The 24,269-nt window shown below is 44.0% G+C and overlaps 1 protein-coding gene across 1 annotated transcript; it reads right to left on the bottom strand.

The window, feature by feature from the left end:
• Positions 1 to 3,556: 3,556 nt before the first annotated feature.
• On the bottom strand, positions 3,557 to 24,001 carry LOC121548645 (protein ADM2). The gene is made up of 3 exons (XM_041860168.2): positions 23,910 to 24,001; positions 23,258 to 23,511; positions 3,557 to 7,666 (listed from the first exon to the last, which is right to left on the bottom strand). The coding sequence occupies exons 2-3, from the start codon at positions 23,353 to 23,355 to the stop codon at positions 7,237 to 7,239; spliced, it is 528 nt and encodes a 175-aa protein (XP_041716102.2). The 5' UTR covers positions 23,356 to 23,511; positions 23,910 to 24,001; the 3' UTR covers positions 3,557 to 7,236.
• Between the last annotated feature and the right edge of the window lie 268 nt (positions 24,002 to 24,269).

Genomic DNA, 24,269 nt, shown 5'->3' with positions numbered 1-24,269 from the left:
TTGCTTCTTTCATTGACAGTCATGAATGTGGGAATGGGTGCCTGACATCAATTTGCTTGATGGTTTTGATATCTGTTCATCATGTTCCATTACACCTCATGGCACAACAAGCTTAATACTAATATACAAATATACGTTTATTTCTTCAAACATGCATACAACATTGTGTGAAAGAATCATAAAGTAAACATTGTTGAATTACCCACAATCCTCTAAGAACAGAGTCACATGGCAAGATAGGAAACGCAAGGTGATTAAAACCAGACTTCCAATGAGTTCAATCACTAAATGTTCTCTCTCTGGTTATCCTCATGAAAGATACTTACATTTTGAGCAACATATTATGTTGGATTTATTCTTACATTATTTGGTAAAATGACATTAACAAATCATTGAAACAACTTGCATAATGTTGTTTATAGATATTTTGTTGTTATTTTTACACTTTATTGAGACAGTTATGAAATGACAGAGGGAATACAGATAGGTGGGAGAAACAGATTGAAGGGGGGAATTGAACCCTGGTCTTCAGTGGGGAGAGGGGTGACTAAGCCGGGTGCGTTACCGCTAGACAATTTCAATTCACCCCAGAATAATTTCTTACGGTGTGGCTGTGTGGTTGAGCGTAAAATTCCAAAGAAATGTACCATCTTACTGCCCCTGCTGTTTCCAATCTGTCTAAATAAAGCATTGCAAAAATGAAGGTGGAATTACAAAAAAATATATTCTCCATAGTCTCTTTTCACAATCAATATTTTGGCTATAAACCATTTGAATTTATAAGCCATTCATTGTATGAGAAACACAGTTTTTGTGTTTTGATGCTGCCTTTTAAATGCACTGAAACTCCAAAAAGTGTTTTCACAACACTCTCCTAAAAACACCAATATTCAGGTTGAAGAACCACTTTGGGTATTTCAGAGTACTTCATTTGTGTTATAAAACACATTATGTGTATTAAAACACTTCAATTGGGTTTACATTCAAACACCCTCCAAACGCCAGATCTCAGCTTAGGTGCATTACTTTTCATGGTTTCATTACACAATCATGGTGTTTTGAGACTTTCTATTTTTACAGTGTAGGTCAGAGATGTTTGCAGTTACATTCTGTCACTAGAAGTTTTACAAACATGGCAAACGTGGTTTTCAGTGGATGGATCATTGTACTGTACTGTATCAGTCAGACAATGAACAGTCAGTTGAATACACAATGAGGCCCCCAGAAACGTTCGCACAAGACCTACAGTGCCTTGCAAAAGTATTCATCCCCCTTGGTGTTTTTCCTATTTTGTTGCATTACAACCTGTAATTTAAATGGATTTATATTTGGATTTCATGTGATGTACATACACAAAATAGTCAAAATTGGTGAATTGAAATGAAAAAAATAACTTGTAATTTTTTTTTATACAAAATAAATAAAGGAATAGAGGTGCGTGCATATGTATTCACCCCCTTTGCTATGAAGCACCTAAATAAGATCTGGTGCAATCAATTACCTTCCGAATGTCACATAATTAGTTTTAAAAATCCACCTGTGTGCAATCTAAGTGTCACATGATCTCAGTATATATACACCTGTTCTGAAAGGCCCCAGCGTCTGCAACACCACTAAGCAAGGGGCACCACCAAGCAAGCGGCACCATGAAGACCAAGGAGCTCTCCAAACAGGTCAGGGACAAAGTTGTGGAGAAGTACAGATCTAGGTTGGGTTATAAAAAAATATCAGAAACTTTGAACATCCCAATGAGCACCATTAAATCCATTATTAAAAAATGGAACGAATATGGCACCACAACAAACCTGCTAAGAGAGGGCCGCCCACCAAAACTCACGGACCAGGCAAGGACGGCATTAATCAGAGAGGCAATAAAGAGACCAAAGATAACCCTGAAGGAGCTGCAAAGCTCCACAGCAGAGATTGGAGTATCTGTCCATAGGACCACTTTAAGCCGTACACTCCACAGAGCTGGGCTTTACGGAAGAGTGGCCAGAAAAAAAGCCATTGCTTAAAGAAAGAAATAAGCAAACACATTTGGTGTTCACCAAAAGCCATGTGGGAGACTCCCCAAACATATGGAAGAAGGTACTCTGGTCAGATGAGACTAAAATTGAGCTTTTTGGCCATCAAGGAAAACGCTACGTCTGGCGCAAACCCAACACCTCTCATCACCCTGAAAACACCGATGTTTTTCATCGGCAGAGACTGGGAAACTGGTCAGAATTGAAGGAATGATGGATGGCGCTAAATACAGGGAAATTCTGGAGGGAAACCTGTTTCAGTCTTCCAGAGATTTGAGACTGGGACGGAGGTTCACCTTCCAGCAGGGGGGGGGGGCGAATAGTTATGCACGCTCAAGTTTTCTGTTTTTTTGTCTTATTTCTTGTTTCACAATAAAACATATTTTGCATCTTCAAAGTGGTAGGCATGTTGTGTTAATCAAATGATACAACCCCCCCAAAAAAACAATTTTAATTCCAGGTTATAAGTCAACAAAATAGGAAAAATGCCAAGGGTGGTGAATACTTTCGCAAGCCACTGTAGAAACCCAGAAAGACATCTTGGATGTATCAGAGCAATGTACTGGACTGGACTGGGGTGCTGCAGACTTGATATCTCTGATGCAGGTCCAGTAGATCTCTGTCACCATTTAGGCATTTGTGTATGATGCAACACCCTTGTAAGTTTAAACACACACACAGACACACACCGTCTCCCAAGTTAAGATTCCACAAGTCATGTGACTTGATCTCCACGTATCCGGGGACTCTTGATGTGTGTGACACAGTTTTAGCTGACATGGGAACTCATATCAGGAAAGACGGCTGTAACATACTGTAAGTACTCCTCGGATGTCACACATACTCTGAATAGTCTGTGGGCGTGGTCGGGTGTCCTGCACTCTGTAAAGGTTTGGATTTCTCTGGTTCAGTGGTAGAACTAGTCCCCCTCTTCCCCTTTCCCCACACCCTCCTTGACCACCAACCAGCTGCCTCTAGGTGGGCGGGCAGTCCAGTGATGTGTCTGACTCTGCATGTGCCCTCTAGTTACTCATTAACTCTCCGTGGTAGGCACAACCTTCCCGGTATTACATGAATCTGAATCATGTGTTGTACAGTATGGATTTTGCTCCATTTAATAATGATTAACTAGCTGCTAGTAGTAGTAGAGTGAAGGACATGGTGAAGGACATGGTCACTTTTCCACTATGATGCCACCTTTGCCCAGGTTTACCAGATTCCAGGAATGGGTGTTTTTTCAGATATTTCTGTTTCTTGAAGGAAATATTGAGTAATATGTATGTTCTTGGTACCTCTAGTTATATTTATTTTAAGATGTAGTAATATTGATGAGCACTGGCAACTGTCAGGTTTTCTAATGTTTGTATAATTCTGTAAAGAGTAGACTTAATTCATTTTGACAATGGCATCGATGTTGTTAACAATAACTGTTGTGAAGAGTTGCTCATAATGTACTCACACACACGTGAAGGTAAACATGCATACACACGCACGCACACACACGCTTTCACAAATTAGAGGCATACACTAGACTTTATCTCACTACAGTGTAGTTCTTTATTTTACAGAGAATGAAATACATTGTCTGACATGAACATTTAACTACAATTAGGATTTTTTTTTTTTCCTAACAAAATGTCACTTTTTAGGAGCGTGGAAAATACGAGATAAATAGTGTCTTTGGTGACATACATATATAAACATACAAAGATAACTTAAATACATTACTTTTCTTAAATAGTACCACTAATAATATATAATATGCACACGTGCGCATTATATTTTCAATCATCTTCACTCCACTCCACTGACAACTCTTCAAAGACATTCATACAGATCTTTATCAAATGCAATATATACAATAAAACTCTCATCTGTCATAAAAAATATAATTGCAACGTTTGAAATTCAAGTTGTGAGGAACTAACAACCTTAAAGTGCTTTGCTCAGTTTGCTGTGACCCTAAAAGAGGCTTCTGACCTTAAGTATAATTAAATATTGAATGAGATTGTGATGTGTTAGATCCCTGGCTAGGATTATACTATAAGTACCTACACATACCTACACATACACACTCACATACAGACTTGAGCACTTCCACTCAGAGCACACAACACACTCCTGCATCTCTTTACAACGTAGGTTAAGTTAACAATGGCAGGCGATGGCAGTGTTAGTTTTGATGTAAGACTGATGGAGAGTGTTTCTCGCAGCACACAAGGGGAGGTATTAGTGGTCAAAGGTCGTAAATAATCTGGTGCTACGCAAGTTTACCCAAACAAAACACTCAGCTATGCTGCTAGGAAAGGTTACGGACCCGCCAGTGACACAACGCTGACGTGTAATTACCGTCACATAAGATTCACAATACAAAGACAAAGTATAGCAAAAACAAAATGACTACAACAAAAATCCAACAAACACAAGGTTGGTTCCTGATACTATATGTGGCAGGTCAGACACAAACACACACCTGTGACAGTGGTGGGTAGAAAGTTGAGAGATTCACCAGGGTTCTTAGCGTTTGAAAAGCCTTTTAATGAACTGTCACGAGACACTGATTAGCTCCATTACAGCAGAGAATGGCATGTGTGTTTCACAAAGCCTTTGAACAGATTAGACTTAAAGAACCAATGAACCACTGATTATGACCTGCGACCTGGCGTCGCCATAATTACTGAGATAGGAGAGAGAGAGTAGTAGAGGGAGAGATGGAGAGATAGAGAGAGTGAGACAGAGAATCATTCTACGATTAAATGAGCGAAATCTAAAATAAACTAAAGTCCCACTTTCAATTAAGATGATTCAGTCCAAAAACACAAAAAGAAGCAAGACAAAATGAAAGGGAAATATGGATAGAGGAATATAACAGCACATTATAGTATGTAGATCACAAAAAAAGAAAATGACTGTCAAGTATTGTCAGATATTTGGTGAATTTAAACCACTTGCCCAACTAACTTAATTAGTTGTAGAATTATAACTTAATTAGTTGTATAATTATTTGATTGAGGCAACGCTGTGGTCAAAACAAAACAGTAAAAACTTGGACCCTAAAAGTCTCTAAGCTAATTTTGGGTACTCCTGTGATTGTAGAAGTATGACACAGTAACCTAATAGTTACATAGTCGTTGTGAGCATAAATACATGAATGTATGACTAATTGCTGACCTGGTTTCTAACTGCAATAATAACAACATCAGAAAGTTTAGATCAAAGATATTAGAAAACTAATAGTCTGAACGTTGAGGATTATTTCAACTATTCTAATCCTCTGACATTGAGAATATGAAACATTTGTATGTGTTTCAAAGAGCCAGGCTGCATTATTATTATGGGCATTATGTCATGGAAATGTTGTGGCTTGATTTTTCAGATCGACAGACTCTGCACCTTTTGAAGGTTGGTCTAGTTTTTTGTATGCTTGCTGAGTTGAGGTTGTTTTTAGTTATTTTTAGTGAGGGCATCCGCCCACCATTTCAGAGACAGTTATAACAAGGGAAAAAGGGGATCTCAGGACATGTATTTTTTTATGGTATTTCGTATACAGATTTAAAATGTGGCACTCTGTCTCCCTAACTTGGTCTCCGTGGTCTGTCATTACAAAGCCACAACGTAACAGCAGAGCACTTTGCTGTTGACTCTGTGCTAATTTAGACTCATTTGACAAACTACAAGCATACAGCGTAAAGTGTTGTTTTATACACACTAAACTACTAGCATTTTTAGGATCTAAGTATTCATAACTGACCTGATTATTATTCATAACGACAATATTCATAGGCAGTACTGTTAGTGGCAGATTTTGGGTTTGGGTTGGCAAGTTGTGATGGTTTAGCTAGTAATTATATGGTCCCCTGGGCAAGGCACGGTCAAGGATTCTTTTGTTTATAAATACAGCAGACGATGGCCTAAGTCTGGTAGAGTTGGTGTGTTTGCCGCCTCACCACCATGGCGGTACAACTAAAGAGATTAGGTCTGATTGATTAAATTGCTGTAAACTTAAAGTCGAGACTTAGAGGGAGAACTTAAGAATCAGGTGGAGGGGATAATATTTCACACTCAGCCCCTGGGATAAGGGCAGCAGGAGTGTTCACTGTGTTCATGAGCCAACCAATAGATCTCAACGCTGAAATAGATCCACAATGATTCATAATAAAAACATTGAAAACCTCCATCTTGTATAGGAGCTGAGTCATTGAAATGTTGACCCTCTTCTTTCTCTTTCTATAAACAGTCTCTACTAGACGAGTCCAGAAGCAGAACTCCATCCAGCCACTGCTGAACAGAACTTGACTATTATGGCTGAATGCGGCTGTCAAGGCTGTGGTCTGCTGAAACATCTCCTTCACAGAACCACAGACAGCTTCTGTCGGGAACACCATTGGCTGCAGATGACAGAGAACTTACAGTAGGTTCTTGTCTGTAAGGTCAGTGTCTGTGTCTGCCCATAAATGGTTGCTGGTGGTCTGTAAATCAGAGGCTTACCCCAGATATGTCAAACATGGTCCCTCAAATTGTCCTGGCAGATCTAAAGGGGCAGGGTTTAGGGTGTTAGGGGGCTCTGGGGTAAAAGGGTTCATCGGGTTGTTTTGACGGGTCTTCAGGAATATATTCGCTCTGACAGGGATCTGATCCTAGCCCTGGTAGAAATCCACATTAGAGGCTTAAGTGTTTGATCAATGGGGCCAGAGCTAACTGCTGCTGTGGAGGTCATCAGGCATTATACAGACACGTCCAGTTGCGCTGGCTTGTGTTAAGGAGAAAGACCGGTGGACGGGGGCATTTATTCTTACATTAACAGGATTAGAACGTCAAACTGAGCCCCTTGCAGCTCTTTGGCTAGTCAGGAGGCCGGGAGAAACACAAAGACTTTGACGAGGCCCAAATGTCCAGAGGATCTATGGGTGACAGGTTTCGTTCCCAGGGGTGGTTGGTGGTGGGAAGTGTCGACTAAGAGGCTTTCATTCATGTCAGATTCCTTCTACTTAAACAGCATGATGCATTTTTGAGGCGTACAGAGGAGTAAGGCAAATGTCATTCAAAAAGTACAGAAATTGACATTTCAGGATCTAAAAAATGTATGGACTACATCTAACATTAATGCAAAGGCTATCTGTGATACGTAAAATAGAGATACATGTCTATAGATATAGGTTTGCTGGGGTGTTTATGTTTTCAGAGAAGAGAGAGAAAAGTATCCGTCCGTTGCTCATCCGTAACTATGCGGACTCCGGGGGTTAATGGGGGAGGAGTCTTCCCGTCCGCTCTGGCCAATCAGCTGATAGAGCCGGTGGCTGAGGTTCTGAACCTGGCAGGTTCCCAGGGCGCACCCCACTCTCATCAGCTGTGGGCGGTGGGGACCCCCCCGCAACCCTGAGTGGGCATGACGACGACCTCTTGACCCCGTCCGTTGGGGCTCCACGCCTTCCTCACCCCTCGCCCATACCAGAGCTTCAAGATGGGCTGTGTTCATGACAGTGGGTGGTGTGTCTCTGAGGAGGTAGCCAGATAGCCATTTGATGGAGGGCTGGAGGTCTGATGAAGGGCTGGAGTCTGTTGGGCTGGCGAGTTTGGTGCCAGTTTTTGGAGTGAAGATCTCCTCCTCTCTCAGCGCATGAAGCTTCTTAAGCAGCTCCAACCTGGGAACACAGGAAAAAATAAGACAAAGTTCAGATCTTGATACGTCAAGATTGATGTCTGTATATTTCCACTGTGGGTCAATGCTGACCATTGAATCAGAGAACTAGTTTTAGAACTGGCCTAGTTGTTATCAGACTGTTGTTAAGCACACTTCCAACAGCATTTTATGTCGACACACACTGACAGTAAACGTTACCCACATGGAATGGGCATGGTGAGCGTTGATGTGTCACCATCCTGTCTTATTGCATTTGAGAAGACTAATGGCCTTTCAGCACAGGAACAAAACAGCATGGGGACCTGGCTGCTGCCCATTTATTACATGGTAACATACTGGACGTCACAACTATTGAGACTCCATGTCCACCTTAGCGAAAGCAAACAGACAGAGTGGCTCAGGAGATTTACTGACTACCCACTCAAGAGAGGGAAGGCTAATGTACAGAGCAAGCTGTGGCCAGTGTCCACAGGACGGAGGCATCACTAAGTTTCAGGAACAGCATGTTTAGCAAACACAGCTCAGATTGACTCTGGCTTTAGTGCTGAGAATGAGGAGACCCTGCCATCTGTTCTCTTTTTGACGATGACACCGGCTGCTCAACTTAAACTTGGCACTGGGGATGCTTTTCTCTGAACAGTTGTGGGTGTGTTTGCTCAGAGGGCTCTAATTTGTGTCTCTGTGTCTTAGTTCGTTACAGATGCTCTAAAGAGGTAGAGGCTCATGCACCTGGCGGAAGTCATATTGGCCAAGCACTGGCCGCAGTGAGTCAGGGAATTCGATTCTCAAAATGGCGCCAGTGGGTGTAGGTATATCAAGCCTCAATTCTTTGAAGTATTAAGTATGACCTTTGTGTGCTAAATGTCCTCCCATGATAAAGTTAGAACAAGGAAGAGAAAATGTCCCTTTTGTATACTTTCTCTATTTTAAAGAGCATAGAAACATTTCCACAGCATCAGGTTCTGACCGGCTTCCAACTGCTCTTTAGGAGAAGCAGTAATGATAGTTGGCATACAGCGTAATTATAAAAAGAGCAGCGTTCTCCTTGTGAAACGCTGACTGGAATGTGAGAAATAACAGGGTAGGCCTACTATAGAATGCCACTATGCCAGTGGTAACCAACCAATCTCTGTACAGACACAGTGAGAAGTGGCCATATTAATGAACAGGGTTCCAAAACCTTCTCTGCCTCCTAAAGACGGTCTCTTAGTTCATGTGTTCAGTGCCTTGGCCAGGCTCTTGCCTTTATTTATTCCTTCTTTTACCAGGTAAGTTGACTGAGAACACATTCTCATTTACATCAACGATCTGGGGAATAGTTACAGGGGAGAGGAGGGGGGATGAATGAGCCAATTGGAAGCTGGTGATGATTAGGTGGCCATGATGGTATGATGGTCAGGTTGGGAATTTAGCCAGGACACCGGGGTTAACACCCCTACTCTTACAATAAGTGACCTTTAGTGACCACAAAGAGTCAGGTGACCTGTTTAACGTCCCATCCAAAAGCCAGCACCCTACACAGGGCAATGTCCCCAAATACTGCCCTGGGGCATTGGAATATTTTTTTTGACCAGAGGAAAGAGTGCCTCCTACTGGCCCTCCAACACCACTTCCAGCAGCATCTGGTCTCCCATCCAGGGACCAACCCTGCTTAGCTTCAGAGGCAAGTCAGCAGGGTATGCAGGGTGGTGTTGTAAGTCGCTCTGGATAAGAGCGTCTGCTAAATGACGTAAATGTAATGTAAATGTATGAAGCTGCCTAACATGTTGTTCGTGGTCAAAATTCTGAAGTTAAACATTCTTCTCTGGAAAATACCCTACAAACATGACAATGAACCTGTATGGGTTTGTTCAACCAATTTAACCTCAAAGGGAGTTGCGGGCTTGCAGCCCAATGTAACTAGCCAATCTAGCTACTTTACAAGCTAAAATATAATGCTATTCCAGCAGTTCCACCACAAAGAAAACACTGAAAGAGCTTTGTCACCACCTGTGTCTCCCTGCCATCCAGCCTGTTTGCCCGTACAGGGCAGGGCCCTGGTGCCTGGTGATGGTGGGTGTCACTGGTAACCACTGTGGTAGTACAGAGGGAGCACTATTTCCAGGAGCACCTAGTCATTCAGCTCTGTCCTGTTGCCATGGCAACGCAAAGTCACACCCACCTTCTGTGCCAAACACCAGGCTGCCAGACAGGCACAAATTGTATTTGACTGCGTCGAAAAAGCTACATTTATATACCGCATAAATACTGCAATGTGGTTGTTATATAGATTTGGATAGTCTATATTCATTACAGTACATTTTTATTTAGTTGACCTTTCTTTACACAAAAAGGCTGAAATACAATCTTCTGTACAGGCTCATTCTTCTTTTGTGTTTCGAATCCATGGTGGAAAATGTGTTTCTCACACATGAGGAAGGAAGAAACTTAATCCGTTAGGAAAGAAGAGATGGTGAATAAACAAAAGAAAGGTGAAACCGCTACAGAACAGCTTCATTTAACCCCTGGATCATGGGACAAAAACAGGTCTGATGCGGTGTGCAGACTGCCAGTGCCAAACAATGCCCACTGGGCACACACTGGTTGAATCAACGTTGTATCCACATCAATTCAATGAAATGACGTTGAACCAAAGTGGAATTGATCTGTGCCCAGTGGGTGTGCTGTACCCAGCTTCACATCTGTAAAAAACAATTGATATATGTTTTACTGTACACCGGATAGGTGCAGTCAAATGTGTTGTTTTACAGGGTCAGCCATAGTAGTATGGTACCCCTGGAGCAAATTAGGGTTAAGTGCCTTGCTCAAGGGCACATCAACAAATGTTTGACCTTGCAAAACTCTAGTCTCCCTGCCGCTCTAAGACATTGTGTCAGTCCCAATCCACCCCATCGACCAAGTCGTTTGTTTGTGTGTGTCTTTGTGTGTGTTTTAATGCCCATTTAACATGCCCTCATCCACCCCTGGTGGAGCAGTAGTGGACTTTGTGGCTCACTCAGCACTGGAATCTCCCATAACACACCATGTCACCCCGAGCCCGACCCAACGCAGTCAGACGATGGCCGCTTCGCTAGTCAGGCTATTCTGGGCTGGCAGACAGCCATAAAGACCCTGTGATGTAGTTAAAAAACTATTTTCTTGGCGAATTAGTAACTGGAGGGAGGCGGAGAAGGAGAAAAAAGAAAGAAAGAGCGAGTCTGCTGTTTAAAGGAGGTTAAACGTGTTTGGGTTTCTGTGGGGTTCGCCTCCCACCCAGCGAGTTCTTGCCATGTCCTTTTGTCCTCCTCTCTTCTCTGTTACACCCTCTGACCTGACGGCTTTACCTTCACCTGACACTGATGCCCTTAGACTTTTATATAATGGCTTCACAAGCAAATGTGAACTTGTCTGTTTTGTCCCTAGGTACAGCCAGGACTCATTTGTATGTGTCTGTTCCAGAGAGATCGGATGGATCTGAGGGGAGCGTTTTGGCCAAAGACTTTGGACCGGAGGTGTGACTGTGAGTGTGCCCAGTGCACATGCTCCTCTCCAGTTTCGTTGGGATGTTCTTCTGATCCCACAATAAGCCTTTTGGCCACCCAGTGCACATGCTCCTCTCCAGTTTCGTTGGGATGTTCTTCTGATCCCACAATAAGCCTTTGCTCTAGCCCACAGCCAGGAGAAGGCAACAGCACCATGTACTGTAGGCCGGCCCAACGTGGGAACTCTCTCACTGGATCACATCTGATCTGACAGCCCGTCTAATTTGGCTATTGAGAAAGTAATCCTGCAAATTGACAGTAATGGAGGTCTTTGTGATTGGCAGGGGATCAAAGATATCAGAGCTACACATTCTTGGAAACATTCACTCACTCAACATTTGTTTTGAGCACCATCTGATATGTGGAAGATTATTGTTTTTAATATATTGGTAACAAATCCACCTACTTGTTCTGTAAAAGTCACATTTTCATCAGAGGGCATTAAGCTAAAAGTCACTTAGCCTGGGGAAGGGGCGGAGGGAGGAGGGATTTGAGGGTTCGATAAAAGGGTAAGATGATCCCAACTCCTTTGTGCTGCAGTGTGGGGTTATTCTTTCGTATTACTCCCACAGTTTAGACTGAGGTTAAGGTCTGGAATCACAACTGAGACCCACCAGTGGAACCACAACAATAGGGTGATTCCACGCCAGCGGGAGCAGATTTTTTTTGTGGTATTTACATTTACATTTTATTCATTTAGTGGACGCTCTTATCCAGAGTTACTTCCAGGAGCAATTAGGTATCTCAGATTGTTCTGGCAATTCTCACATATACATTTGATTGGGAGGAAGAATGTTTAACATGTTTGTAACATTTCTATCACAAGCCATTTTTTTGAAAATCATGATGAAATTGGCCATTTTATACCCTTTTTAGTATACATGCCTCCTGTAAGACACTATGATCTGTGAACTGTTCATAGTACAGACAACATCTTGATGTCATTATACTCCTTATAGTGTTCTCTCTGAAATACACATTTTGACATTCATTTATTCAACATTACAAATATTAATATTAATCTCAAAACTATCCTTTTTAGACATTCTCTTCAAACACGTAACATTTCCAGAGTGGGCTCTCTGGTACTTTTAATGATATTACCCATTTTATACATATCAATTTACCTGATAGGTCATTAACCAATTACAGCCCTCCTTTAGGATTGCACATTCAGCAAGTCACCAGCAGAGGGAGTTCCCTTTGAATCCATTTTCCCATTCACTGTGTTGGTGGTGCTCATAAAATTGATCGCACCTTCAGAATGAGCAGAGAGCCCACACTGGAAATGTTATTCACTTATAGAGTATATTGTTCCAAACAATGTCTTAAAATGAAAAAAATCCAAAAGGGTAGTTTTGAGATATTCATATTCATATTTTAATGTTGAATAAATTAATGTGACATTTTTTATTTCAGAATCAAGATATACCCCATATTTTAGAGAACACTATAAGGAGTATAATGACACCAAGATGTTGTCTGTATCATGTACGGTTCACGGATCATAGGGTCTTATAGGAGGCATGTATAGGTCTAAAAAGGGCCTAAAATGGCTACTTTCATCATGATTTTCTCAAACATTGCTTGTGGTACAAATGTGAAAAGCATTTCAAACATCCTTGCCCCAATGAAGTTTCAATGTGAGAATTGTCAAAACAATCTGAGATACCAAAAATATGTTACACTCCCACTGGTGTGGAATCGCCCATTGTCCCACCAGCCCCAGCCTGATGCCCTCCTCTGCCCCAGTAAGGCCCCCTCAGAGAGGGGTAAGCCTTGGCCAGTACCAGGCCCTTCATACATGCTTATACCCAGGGGCCTACCATGGGCTGTCGTAATCAGCAGTAAATGTGGCACATTCATACATAATCCTCGCCAGGCCCCATGCAGCTAACAGAGGACAGATTGTGTTCTCAGTAAGGAGACAGAAATAAGCGAAAGGCGATTTATTTGTGAATGAACCATTGCTGCCGCTTGTTCTCCATGCGTTGGTGTTTTTATAACCTCTTGTGTTGATGATAAGTACGTGCTAAGAGGGGTGATTTAGCACTTTCCTCATCATGCACTGGATTGGGTGAAAGTGTACACAGTTGCTAAAGTCCATGGCTTGAAAGAACGACTGCCACGTATCCAGAAACCGAAAGGAGACTCATCACTTTCTCTCTATTCTCTCTTGTTCCCCGCAGGAGACTTAAGTGTGTAGGGGTTAAGGAATTGGGAGACGGACTTCAAACCCCACAGTGGTTGCAGTTCCACGTTCCAATTGGACTGAGGCAGTCACTCACAGCTGCAGTGCTGACTCCTGATTGAGGCCTGCTCTCCATCGGTAATGTAGGTATCCATCTACGCTACAAATGACTGTACTTAGCTAGTATAGCACCTAAATTGTTCTCAACCACCAACAGAATATGAAACAAGAGCTTAGTCCTTCTCTCCTCAGACCTCAGAGCTCCATCTGTGTTCATTCTTCTGCCTTTATCCTGTGTTACTTCTTTAACACTTACAGTATACACACACACAGACAAACAGACATACTGTACAAGGGTTGTCACGATTCCAGTATCACGATAGTCAGAAGTATCGTGGCAAGGAAACAAACCACGAAGCAGATTTAATTTCTTGAGGAAAACAGTCCTAATATTAGAATCGAACAGCATTATGTTGTCACCTAGAGTCACATTTGTTTATTGGAAAATCTGGTATTGTAGTATCACGATACTGGCATCGTGACAACCCTAATGCATACATACATACTGTGACGTCACGAGAGGCTACACAGCTTTCAGCGGGATTGCTCAAGTAGTGCAAGGAGACAAGGTTCAAACAAAACAAGGATTTTATTATCGGTCTTGGGAAATTAACGAAAATATAACAAAATTCTGTTCTCTTGTGGCTCTTTAAGGGTTAACAGTTCAGGGATGTCTCTTCCACATCCAAAATCATAATTCTCACTCGCTCAGATAACTTTTCCCCAGCCTTACTGTAGTCCACGTTGCAGCTAGTGGCCAACCCAGCAAAAAGTCCTTCCAAATGTCTCTCACGTATTTCCACAGGTGCATATATCCAAAGGTGAGTATTTCCCAAAGGTAAGTATCTCCAAATCCTTATATTCCTCATGGAAGTGGACGTGCAGCACTCTTGTCCTCCAGAGAGCCCAGGTTGGAGACTGTGTCTCTTCCCTTCAACCAACCTTCAGCTCATCAGCTCCTCATTTGTTTCAGCTGCGTGGGAAGATTGGCCATAGAGGGGTGGAGTTCCCGACCCTACCAGCAGATGGAGCCATAGCTGTCTGGGTTTGCAGCCATCTCAGGGGGATGTAACGTCCCTCCAGGACACAGCCTCTCGTGACATCACACATCCCCCTCCTCGGGACCGACGTCCTCGTCGGGGTAAAGGCAGCGAAGAAGGCATCACGCCGGGAGAGGGCGTCCGCATTGCCGTGGTGCTTGCCAGACTGCTCTCTCTTCAACTCCTCCAACTCTAGGACCAGGGACTCAGCCTCCTGTTGTCTCTCCTTGAGTTTCTTACTGAACGCATCAGCCTTGGTTTTAGCAGAGTTTAGCTTCTGTTGAGCAGCTTTCAGTTCCCTCTCTCTCTCTGCCTCCGCATTCTTCATCTTGTTCTCCAACACCTTGTACTTCTCTTCTGCCTTCTTCTGGACCTCCTTACTACTGCGCAGGGTCTCCTCACACTCCTCGATGGTCCTGCGCAGCCTCTCCAGCTCCTCCTGTTGCTTAGGGAAGGAGCTCTGTTGGAGTTTAGCCTGGAGGATATCTAACTCTTCTGTCTTCATGTCTAACTGTTGCTTTAACAAACGATACCTCTCAGCGGTCCCCTTCAGACCAGACAGTTCTTTGTCCAGATTCTGTAGCTCCGTCTCTGTGTCGGTCTGGGCACCTGCCATCCCTATCAGAGCCCGGGCGGGAGTGAGTAACTCGGAGGATTGCACCGGAGCCTTCCCAGGATGAGTCTTGCCTCTCCGTTTCCGAGGTACTCGGGTTATCCTCTCCTGAGACTCTCTCCAGAGTGGGTAAAAGGCTGGGCAGTCTCGTCCAATTAGGACAGGGACGGGGAGGGAATCAACCACCCCCGCCGTCGTGTGTATGGTTCCCCGTGTGCTGGTCATTGTAAGTTCAGTAATGGGGTATTCTCTGGTGTCCCCATGGACACAGGAAACTGGGAGGACTTTCCCCGGGGTCAGACACATTGGGCCCACCAAATCCTTACGCACCAGGGTGGCCCGGCTACCAGAATCCAGTAAGGCCTCCACATCATGGTGATTCACAGTTACCGGGCAGGTGGGGGGTCGATCTGGGCCGCCATCTACGACTCCCAAGAGCGAGGCAAAACGGTGTGTGGGTGCTGAGCTGGAGGACTCCGCAGTGGGCATAGGTTCATCGGCTGGTTTCCCACACTGCCAGGAGATATGTCCCATCTCCCCACACCGGTAACACTGTCGAAGTTTCCCCCTCCTGGTGTACTCTTCTTGGACCCGCCTGGTTTCTGGCTCCCCCTGGAGCCGGGATAAGTCCTGACGTGGCTGGGTTCGAGACCTTGGGGTCCTTTGGACGGGTTCTTCCCATTTGTGGTGGGGGCCGCACTCCTGGGGTCTTTTCGGGAAGCATTCAGCATCTCCGCTGTGGCCTGGTACTTTTCCACAGCTTCCACGGTCAGATCAGCCGTGGTCAAGGCCTGTTGACTGATGAACCGTTTTGCCTCATAAGGCAGGGCGCGTAGGTAACGATCCACCACAACGGCCTCCACCACCGCCGCTGCTGTATTCCTCTGCGGATCCAGCCATTTCCTTGCGATTCGGACAAGTTCATGCATCTGCGCCCGAGGAGGTTGGTCTGGTTGGAAGGTCCAGCTGTGAAAGCGCTGGGCCATACCAAACTTTGTGAGTCCATATCTGCTGAGGATCTCAGACTTCAGGGCATCATAGTCAGTAACCTGGTCAGGGCCCAGGTCCCGGACAGCATTCAGCGATTCCCCGGTTAGAAAGGGGGGCTAACAGACCAACCCACTGTTTCTTGGGCCAGGCTTCCCTAGTGGCCGTGGCCTCAAATGCATGCAGGTATGCCTCAATGTCATCGGTAGCTCCCATCTTAGATATAAAGTCACTTGCCTTTATTGGGCGGGTATTTTGGACAACCCTCTGTCTCTGCAACTGCAATTCCTCTGCCTTCAGAAGGTTGGCTTTCTTTTGCTCCTCCAAGAGAGCCACGTTTGCTTGCATCTGGGCTTGCTGGCCAGCAACAAGGGCTTTCAATATGTCCTCCATTTCAGTCGGCGGGGAGCCTACGGCCAACTTGGAAAACTGGGTGATCAAACCTTCGGTATCCTCCTCTGACATGCACTATTAACGCTTGAGCGTGCCCGTATTCTCCACCATCTGTGACGTCACGAGAGGCTACACAGCTTTCAGCGGGATTGCTCAAGTAGTGCAAGGAGACAAGGTTCAAACAAAACAAGGATTTTATTATCGGTCTTGGGAAATTAACGAAAATATAACAAAATTCTGTTCTCTTGTGGCTCTTTAAGGGTTAACAGTTCAGGGATGTCTCTTCCACATCCAAAATCATAATTCTCACTCGCTCAGATAACTTTTCCCCAGCCTTACTGTAGTCCACGTTGCAGCTAGTGGCCAACCCAGCAAAAAAGTCCTTCCAAATGTCTCTCACGTATTTCCACAGGTGCATATATCCAAAGGTGAGTATTTCCCAAAGGTAAGTATCTCCAAATCCTTATATTCCTCATGGAAGTGGACGTGCAGCACTCTTGTCCTCCAGAGAGCCCAGGTTGGAGACTGTGTCTCTTCCCTTCAACCAACCTTCAGCTCATCAGCTCCTCATTTGTTTCAGCTGCGTGGGAAGATTGGCCATAGAGGGGTGGAGTTCCCGACCCTACCAGCAGATGGAGCCATAGCTGTCTGGGTTTGCAGCCATCTCAGGGGGATGTAACGTCCCTCCAGGACACAGCCTCTCGTGACATCACAATACATACATACATACATACATACACACACACACAAGCCTTTCGCCATGTTCAGGCTTTCAGTGCAGAGTGGAAGCATGTTCTTCATGGATGTGGACGGTGGAATTTAGGTCTTAGACACTAATCCACTGTGGAATTCTGAGCTGCCTGGCGGGAGACTAGTTCTCTCTTCTCTTTAGGCCTGGTCGCAATGACCCCCACGGAGCACAGAGAGAGAGAAGGAGAAAGAGAGAGAGCGAGAGAGTGGGAGAGAGAGAGGGAGGGGCATGGCAGTGTTTATGTGGTAGATACAGAGAGGGAGACAGTATATCTCCATACATCGGCAGTCCAGGCCTCTGTTTACAGTGTGGCCCACATCAGAGCAGCCATACGTCCTCAGAGCAGAGGTCTAACCTCAGAGCCATACATACTGCCTCTCACATAGCGATCTACGCGGTTATATCAGACCGTGAAGCATGCAAAGTGTATTGCAAGTACATATAAGAGATAACTCACGTAAAGTTTAGGTATTTATGAGCCATATTAGTCAAGGTAATGTTCATGTTGTGTCTTTGATATTGTATAAACGTCTATAAATCTATATAAAGTTACTGTATATAGAGTTATAAAATCTATCACCATCTAATGGATGCAAAGAGCATCTGATATATTCCTCAGAAGACAACAGTATGTCCTCTAGGTGGTGGATGATGATGCAATGTGCCTGTTTCTGGGGTAAATATTGTGTTTGGACTATGGATGGGTGTTGACATCTGAATTGCAGGCAAGGGTCCTGGCCCTGATGCTGGTCCCATATGGGGAGACAGAAGGAGTTAATGATTTAGGAGGAGGATGGACAGACGGGAAAATCATTGGGGGTTTTCTGTCCAGTAAGGATCCTGAGCAAACTCATGCCCACAATACACACAGACTCAAATACACACAGACTCAAATACACACAGACTCAAATACACATGGCCAGACCAGGAGGCTACACATACACAGTCCATCTTTCTAACAATAATACACTTTACACTTCCACACGCTCAATACACAAACTCTCAATACACAAACTGTGATGCGTGCATCCTGTCTGGGATGTCTGACATGTCATATCATGTCGTTGACCTCTGACCCAGACTGTGTGGAAGCAGTGAGGGTCATCACGGCAACAAGTGCAGTAACACGCCTCTCTCTGGGGCACCCTGCATCCCACTACTGGAATCCACAATGTAAAGCTGCTTCATCTCTAAAGCCATATTTAACTTGTGGTTTGGCTCTGACCTTCAACTATTTTCTCTCAAGTTGTTACTGTATGTAAAATGAAGGTCCTCTGTAGCTCAGCTGGTAGAGCAGGGCGCTTGTAACGCCAAGGTAGTGGGTTCGAAATGTATGCACGCATGACTGTAAGTCACTTTGGATAAAAGCGTCTGCTAAATGGCGTATTATAAGGGTATAGTTTGTATTGTGAATGGCCTAGAGCAGGGGTGTCAAAACACAAGGCCCATGATCAGGACATCACACCTCAGTCTGAAAAGGGGAATGAGAGTCGGAGCAATGAGGCCTGTGTTATTGTTATTAGCCTGTGATGGGATCATCATGTGTGATGGGAAGAACAGAGCGTTTGGTTTGGAGGGAAGAAAAAGTGGGACATTTACTGAGTAAATAAATAGATAAAAGGAGGGAAGAAGGCAGAGAGAGAAACCAGCATTAGAGAGGGAGAGAGACACCAGCATTTGAGAGGGAGAGACACCAGCATTAGAGAGGGAGAGAGACACCAGCATTAGAGAGGGAGAGAGACACCAGCATTAGAGAGGGAGAGAGAAACCAGCATTAGAGAGGGAGAGAGACCAGCATTAGAGAGAGAGAGAGAAACCAGCATTAGAGAGAGAGACACCAGCATTAGAGAGGGAGAGAGACACCAGCATTAGAGAGGGAGAGAGACACCAGCATTAGAGAGGGAGAGAGACACCAGCATTAGAGAGGGCAAGAGACACCAGCATTAGAGAGGGAGAGAGACACCAGCATTAGAGAGGGAGAGAGACACCAGCATTAGAGAGGGAGAGAGACACCAGCATTAGAGAGGGAGAGAGACACCAGCATTAGAGAGGGAGACAGACACCAGCATTAGAGAGGGAGACAGACACCAGCATTAGAGAGGGAGAGAGACACCAGCATTACAGAGGGAGAGAGACACCAGCATTAGAGAGGGAGAGAGACACCAGCATTAGAGAGGGAGAGAGACACCAGCATTAGAGAGGGAGAGAGAAACCAGCATTAGAGAGGGAGAGAGACCAGCATTAGAGAGAGAGAGAGAAACCAGCATTAGAGAGAGAGACACCAGCATTAGAGAGGGAGAGAGACACCAGCATTAGAGAGGGAGAGAGACACCAGCATTAGAGAGGGAGAGAGACACCAGCATTAGAGAGGGCAAGAGACACCAGCATTAGAGAGGGAGAGAGACACCAGCATTAGAGAGGGAGAGACACCAGCATTAGAGAGGGAGAGAGACACCAGCATTAGAGAGGGAGAGAGACACCAGCATTAGAGAGGGAGAGAGACACCAGCATTAGAGAGGGAGAAAGACACCAGCATTAGAGAGGGAGAGAGACACCAGCATTAGAGAGGGAGAGAGACAACAGCATTAGAGAGGGAGAGAGAAACCAGCATTAGAGAGGGAGAGAGAAACCAGCATTAGAGAGGGAGAGAGAAACCAGCATTAGAGTGGGAGAGAGAAACCAGCATTAGAGTGGGAGAGAGAAACCAGCATTAGAGAGGGAGAGAGAAACCAGCCTTAGAGAGGGAGAGAGAAACTAGCATTAGAGAGAGAGAGAAACCAGCCTTAGAGAGAGAGAGAGACACCAGCATTAGAGAGGGAGAGAGACACCAGCATTCGAGAGGGAGAGACACCAGCATTTGAGAGAGAGAGAGAAATCAGCATTAGAGAGGGAGAGAGAAACCAGCATTAGAGAGGGAGAGAGAAACCAGCATTAGAGAGGAAGAGAGACACCAGCATTAGAGAGGGAGAGAGACACCACCATTAGAGAGGGAGAGAGACACCAGCATTAGAGAGGGAGAGAGACACCAGCATTAGAGAGGGAGAGAGACCAGCATTAGAGAGGGAGAGAGACACCAGCATTAGAGAGGGAGAGAGACACCAGCATTAGAGAGGGAGAGAGAGAGAAACCAGCATTAGAGAGGGAGAGAGAAACCAGCATTAGAGATAGAGAGAGAAACCAGCATTAGAGAGGGAGAGAGAAACCAGCATTAGAGAGGGAGAGAGAAACCAGCATTAGAGAGAGAGAGAAACCAGCCTTAGAGAGGGAGAGAGAAACCAGCATTAGAGAGGGAGAGAGAAACCATCCTTAGAGAGGGAGAGAGAAACTAGCATTAGAGAGAGAGAAACCAGCCTTAGAGAGGGAGAGAGAAACCAGCATTAGAGAGAGAGAAACCAGCATTAGAGAGGGAGAGAGAAGAGAGACACCAGAATTGGAGAGAGAGTGAGGAAATAGAGGGAGGACATTATGAATCTCCCTTCCATCACCAAGGGAACATCCAGAGGGGATTACGAGGAACGATAACCCCTCACACAACCACAGCTTGGAAAGGACAAACAGACTCCCTCTTATTGAACTGTTTGTTTTTGAAACGCTGCTGTGTTCACTCAAATACACTGATAGAGAGCACTGTTGCAACCGCAATCCCATCCATCATTACCCACAAATTCTGTCCCTACTGTTTTAAATGGAAATGAATGTTATAACAACCATTGGGAAGCAGAAATAGCCCATCCCTGCTGGGAGCTCATACTGACATAAACAGAGAGGGGTTTGAGTCATGCTTCCCTTTGCTTCAATTTGATTTCAGCAGCAGGTGTTTGTCTATGCTCTGTGAAACACACACACACACACAGATGCGCAGACACACACACACCTGTAGACAGAGGTGGTTAAACTGTTAAATTGCAAAATTTGACATGTATCACTTTTCTGTTGAAAGTTGATGCCCCTAAAATGGTGAGTCTGAGTGCAGATATACAGCAAGTTAACAGTAGTGTCACTGACCTAGTAATAATATGAATAAGACTCAACAAATGATCATCTCCAGATCCCTTGGTTGATCATGTCTGAGTTACCAGGCCAACAACACAACTCATGGACATTTTTTTTTTTTTTTGTGTCCTACAGCGCTAACCCACATTAGAGGAACATCTGGATACAACCAAGTGCCTCACTTCATTTGCCCCAAAAAATGACTAACACATGAAAATGTTCCTCTTAAAGTTTTCAACATCCCAGATTTCTATGTAAAGACACGGCTCTGGGTGAAGGCAATCATCTGTTTTCATTGGTTTCTCTCATTGACAGGGTCCAGGTTCCTGTCAGTCTCCCACCAGAAGAGGGCATGCAGACACTGACTCTACCCTCTGCTCTAGTTCTCACTGCACTAAAACATACCAGAGACTGGAGTCTTCACTGGTTCACTTCTCCTTCACTTTGCACAGGCACGTCTGCCCACCCAATGAAATAGGAAATGGGAAATTGTGTGTGTGTGTTTGTGTGTATTATTGACCAATTCCCTGTGATCTTGGGATTTACTACCATGTCACACACAGAAGAATAGCAGAGTGGAAAAATACAAGTGCCACTCATTACAGTATTACAGTACAGTAGCCAATGCCTGGAATTTCGGGGGGAAATTCAGCAAATGTCAACATGAGGGGGCCTGTTTTTTCCACCTCTGCTATCATATGTCCCACATGAGGTCATATTCCTAACACAACATACTGTTAACTTCAGGACCATACATTTGCCTGAACAAATTACTAAAACCAAACCTAATTTGTAAGACAAACACACAACCATATATCTGTTGCATTCCAAAATATAGTCAGATAAAGTAGATAATCAAATCACATGGAACATTAGGGGGATAGTATATTAGTTTGGCGCAATTAACCTTACCCTTGAACACTGACGCAAGTAGCTATCACTTTTGTTTAGGGACCTATAACGAACTGTACGGAAGTATTTCATGAATAGTGCCAGATTGGATGTAACGTTTATCTTCATGGGTAATATTTCAATAAAATACATAACAGTGTGTAATAACGCGTCTAACCTGCGCATCAGTTTGGGTTTGTAGCGCAGTGTGAAACAATATGATGCAATGACAGTCGTATTGTCCTCTGTCCCATTAACTACGTTTTGAGTTTTTTGACTAAATTCAATTGCATCATATAAGAACATAAATTCTGAAGAGTACACTTTATTATGCAGATGGAATAAATGCGTAATTTCATCATGGTGCCCATTTTCCAACATAGAGATCATGGATAAGATAGTGCTCTTTAGCCTACATTATCATGAACTTTAAGTCAATATAAGTGTTTAAATCCCATAACAGACCTAGCCCAATGGATAGAGCAGTGCAAACCAGAGACTGCGCAAAGCGCGCATGGATGAACTCTCAATCCATTCTAAAAACACGGATTCCCCTCAAACGTTTTCACATGGTCATATCATAACTACAGAGCCCCCAGGTTATCTGAGCGTGAACGCACGTTCAGTGTATCACGTCTGTCTCTCTCTGACCTTGCCGGCTAGCACTACTCTCTAACCGTTACTACTCTCTATCCGTTATCTCCCCGACACAACACCTGACTGAACAAAAACTTCAGCGTACTTTAATGCGTTAACCTCAACATTATATAATAAGTGGTTCAACGGGTTTGTGGTTTGACAGTGTGACTTAAAAAAACAGTAGGCTAAAAAAAAGGCGCACGTCAATTCACCAAACATCGGCAAAGTCGTTGGACATTCGAGAATAGACAATATCATAATAATGCATCTCACCCATCGCTGTATATTCCGAATCCTTGAATAAAATAAGACTACATGTAGCCTATATTTGAATTAGGCCTCTAGATTTCCTCTTGAAATTGCATGCGCTTTCATATGTCCATTGTGCCCTCCACAAGAGCATTTCTGTTCAATAATCATCACATCCTGAAAGGATTACTCTTAGAAAGTGAATGAGAAGGAACTGGAACGCACGTTCAATATAGGAAAGTGATGTAATGTCTTTCTTCTTACCTGTTTCTCTCCAGACGGTCTGCGACCGGGAGAGCCAGGAGCTGCTGGAGGGAGAGTAGGCTGATGCAATACACAGCAACCGGCAGAAGCGAACGCATCTCCGGACGAGTTCTCACGCACACCCCCTGGGAAGGAGGGGGTTCCCAAACCACCTGGACGATGTTCAACTCCCGGTGAAGAAAAATTCCAAAAGGTTTTGGTATTTAGGCTAGTACTGATATCCAGGCAACAATGCGTGAGACAGTCAAGTAATCCTGTGATAAACAGAGAAGAAAAAAAGTAGAGAAAAGTAAATCAATTGTCTAATTTGATCAGGATATTGATTAGGATATGTTATCAAAATATGCAAGAAATACAGTTATTTTGCAATAAATATTCAAGAGTGCCTGTTCTACACCTGCAAGTGCATTATTCACTCACTATTCAGTAGCCTAATAATTTCAATAGTGCATACAAAGTGCACGAACCACTTTATGTGTGGCCAATTAAAAGCTATGCATAAAGAAACCTCAAGCACTAAAGAAAAGGTATAAAAAATATTTCCAGCTACACCCATTTTTCATATTTTACATAAAAATTATATAGCATTTCAAATTATAACTGTAATAACTCGTTGAAATAGTACATTTCATTAATGTGAGTATTATCTTACGTATATGAGGATTTTCAGCAATATTCTCGTAGTTCAAAGTATTTTCCCACGGATCTAACAAGTGTTGGTCAAGATGAAGTTCTCAGACTCAACTTCTGAAGCTGAACGCGAGATGACATTGTGCGTATAAATATTGAGTGGGCGGGACTCATTCCGCACGGTGCACCTGATAGGCTCCGTCAATTGTCGGATGTGTGTCTGTTGAAGTGTGACATTACAAGTTTGCTGTTGTAGGTTTTGGTGTCAAATGCCAACTGACATGCCAAAATGATGATGGTGCTTGACTGGTCAAAGACCTTCCAAGAACTTCCAAGAGAACAAGTTCAATGTGTGTTCTGTTAGTTATAGATTTTCATATTT

Source organism: Coregonus clupeaformis, unplaced genomic scaffold, assembly GCF_020615455.1.
Source record: "Coregonus clupeaformis isolate EN_2021a unplaced genomic scaffold, ASM2061545v1 scaf0124, whole genome shotgun sequence".
Lineage (NCBI taxonomy): Eukaryota > Metazoa > Chordata > Actinopteri > Salmoniformes > Salmonidae > Coregonus > Coregonus clupeaformis.
The sequence above is the reverse complement of the archived record's forward strand: the minus strand, read 5'-3'. Positions and strand labels throughout refer to the sequence as shown.

Coding starts and splice junctions, on each gene's coding strand:
- LOC121548645 (XM_041860168.2), bottom strand. CDS start 23,355: ATGCGTTCGCTTCTGCCGGTTGCTGTGTATTGCATCAGCCTACTCTCC. Junction 7,667..23,257: donor GACCGTCTGGAGAGAAACAG/GTAAGAAGAAAG, acceptor CTGTGTTCCCAG/GTTGGAGCTGCTTAAGAAGC.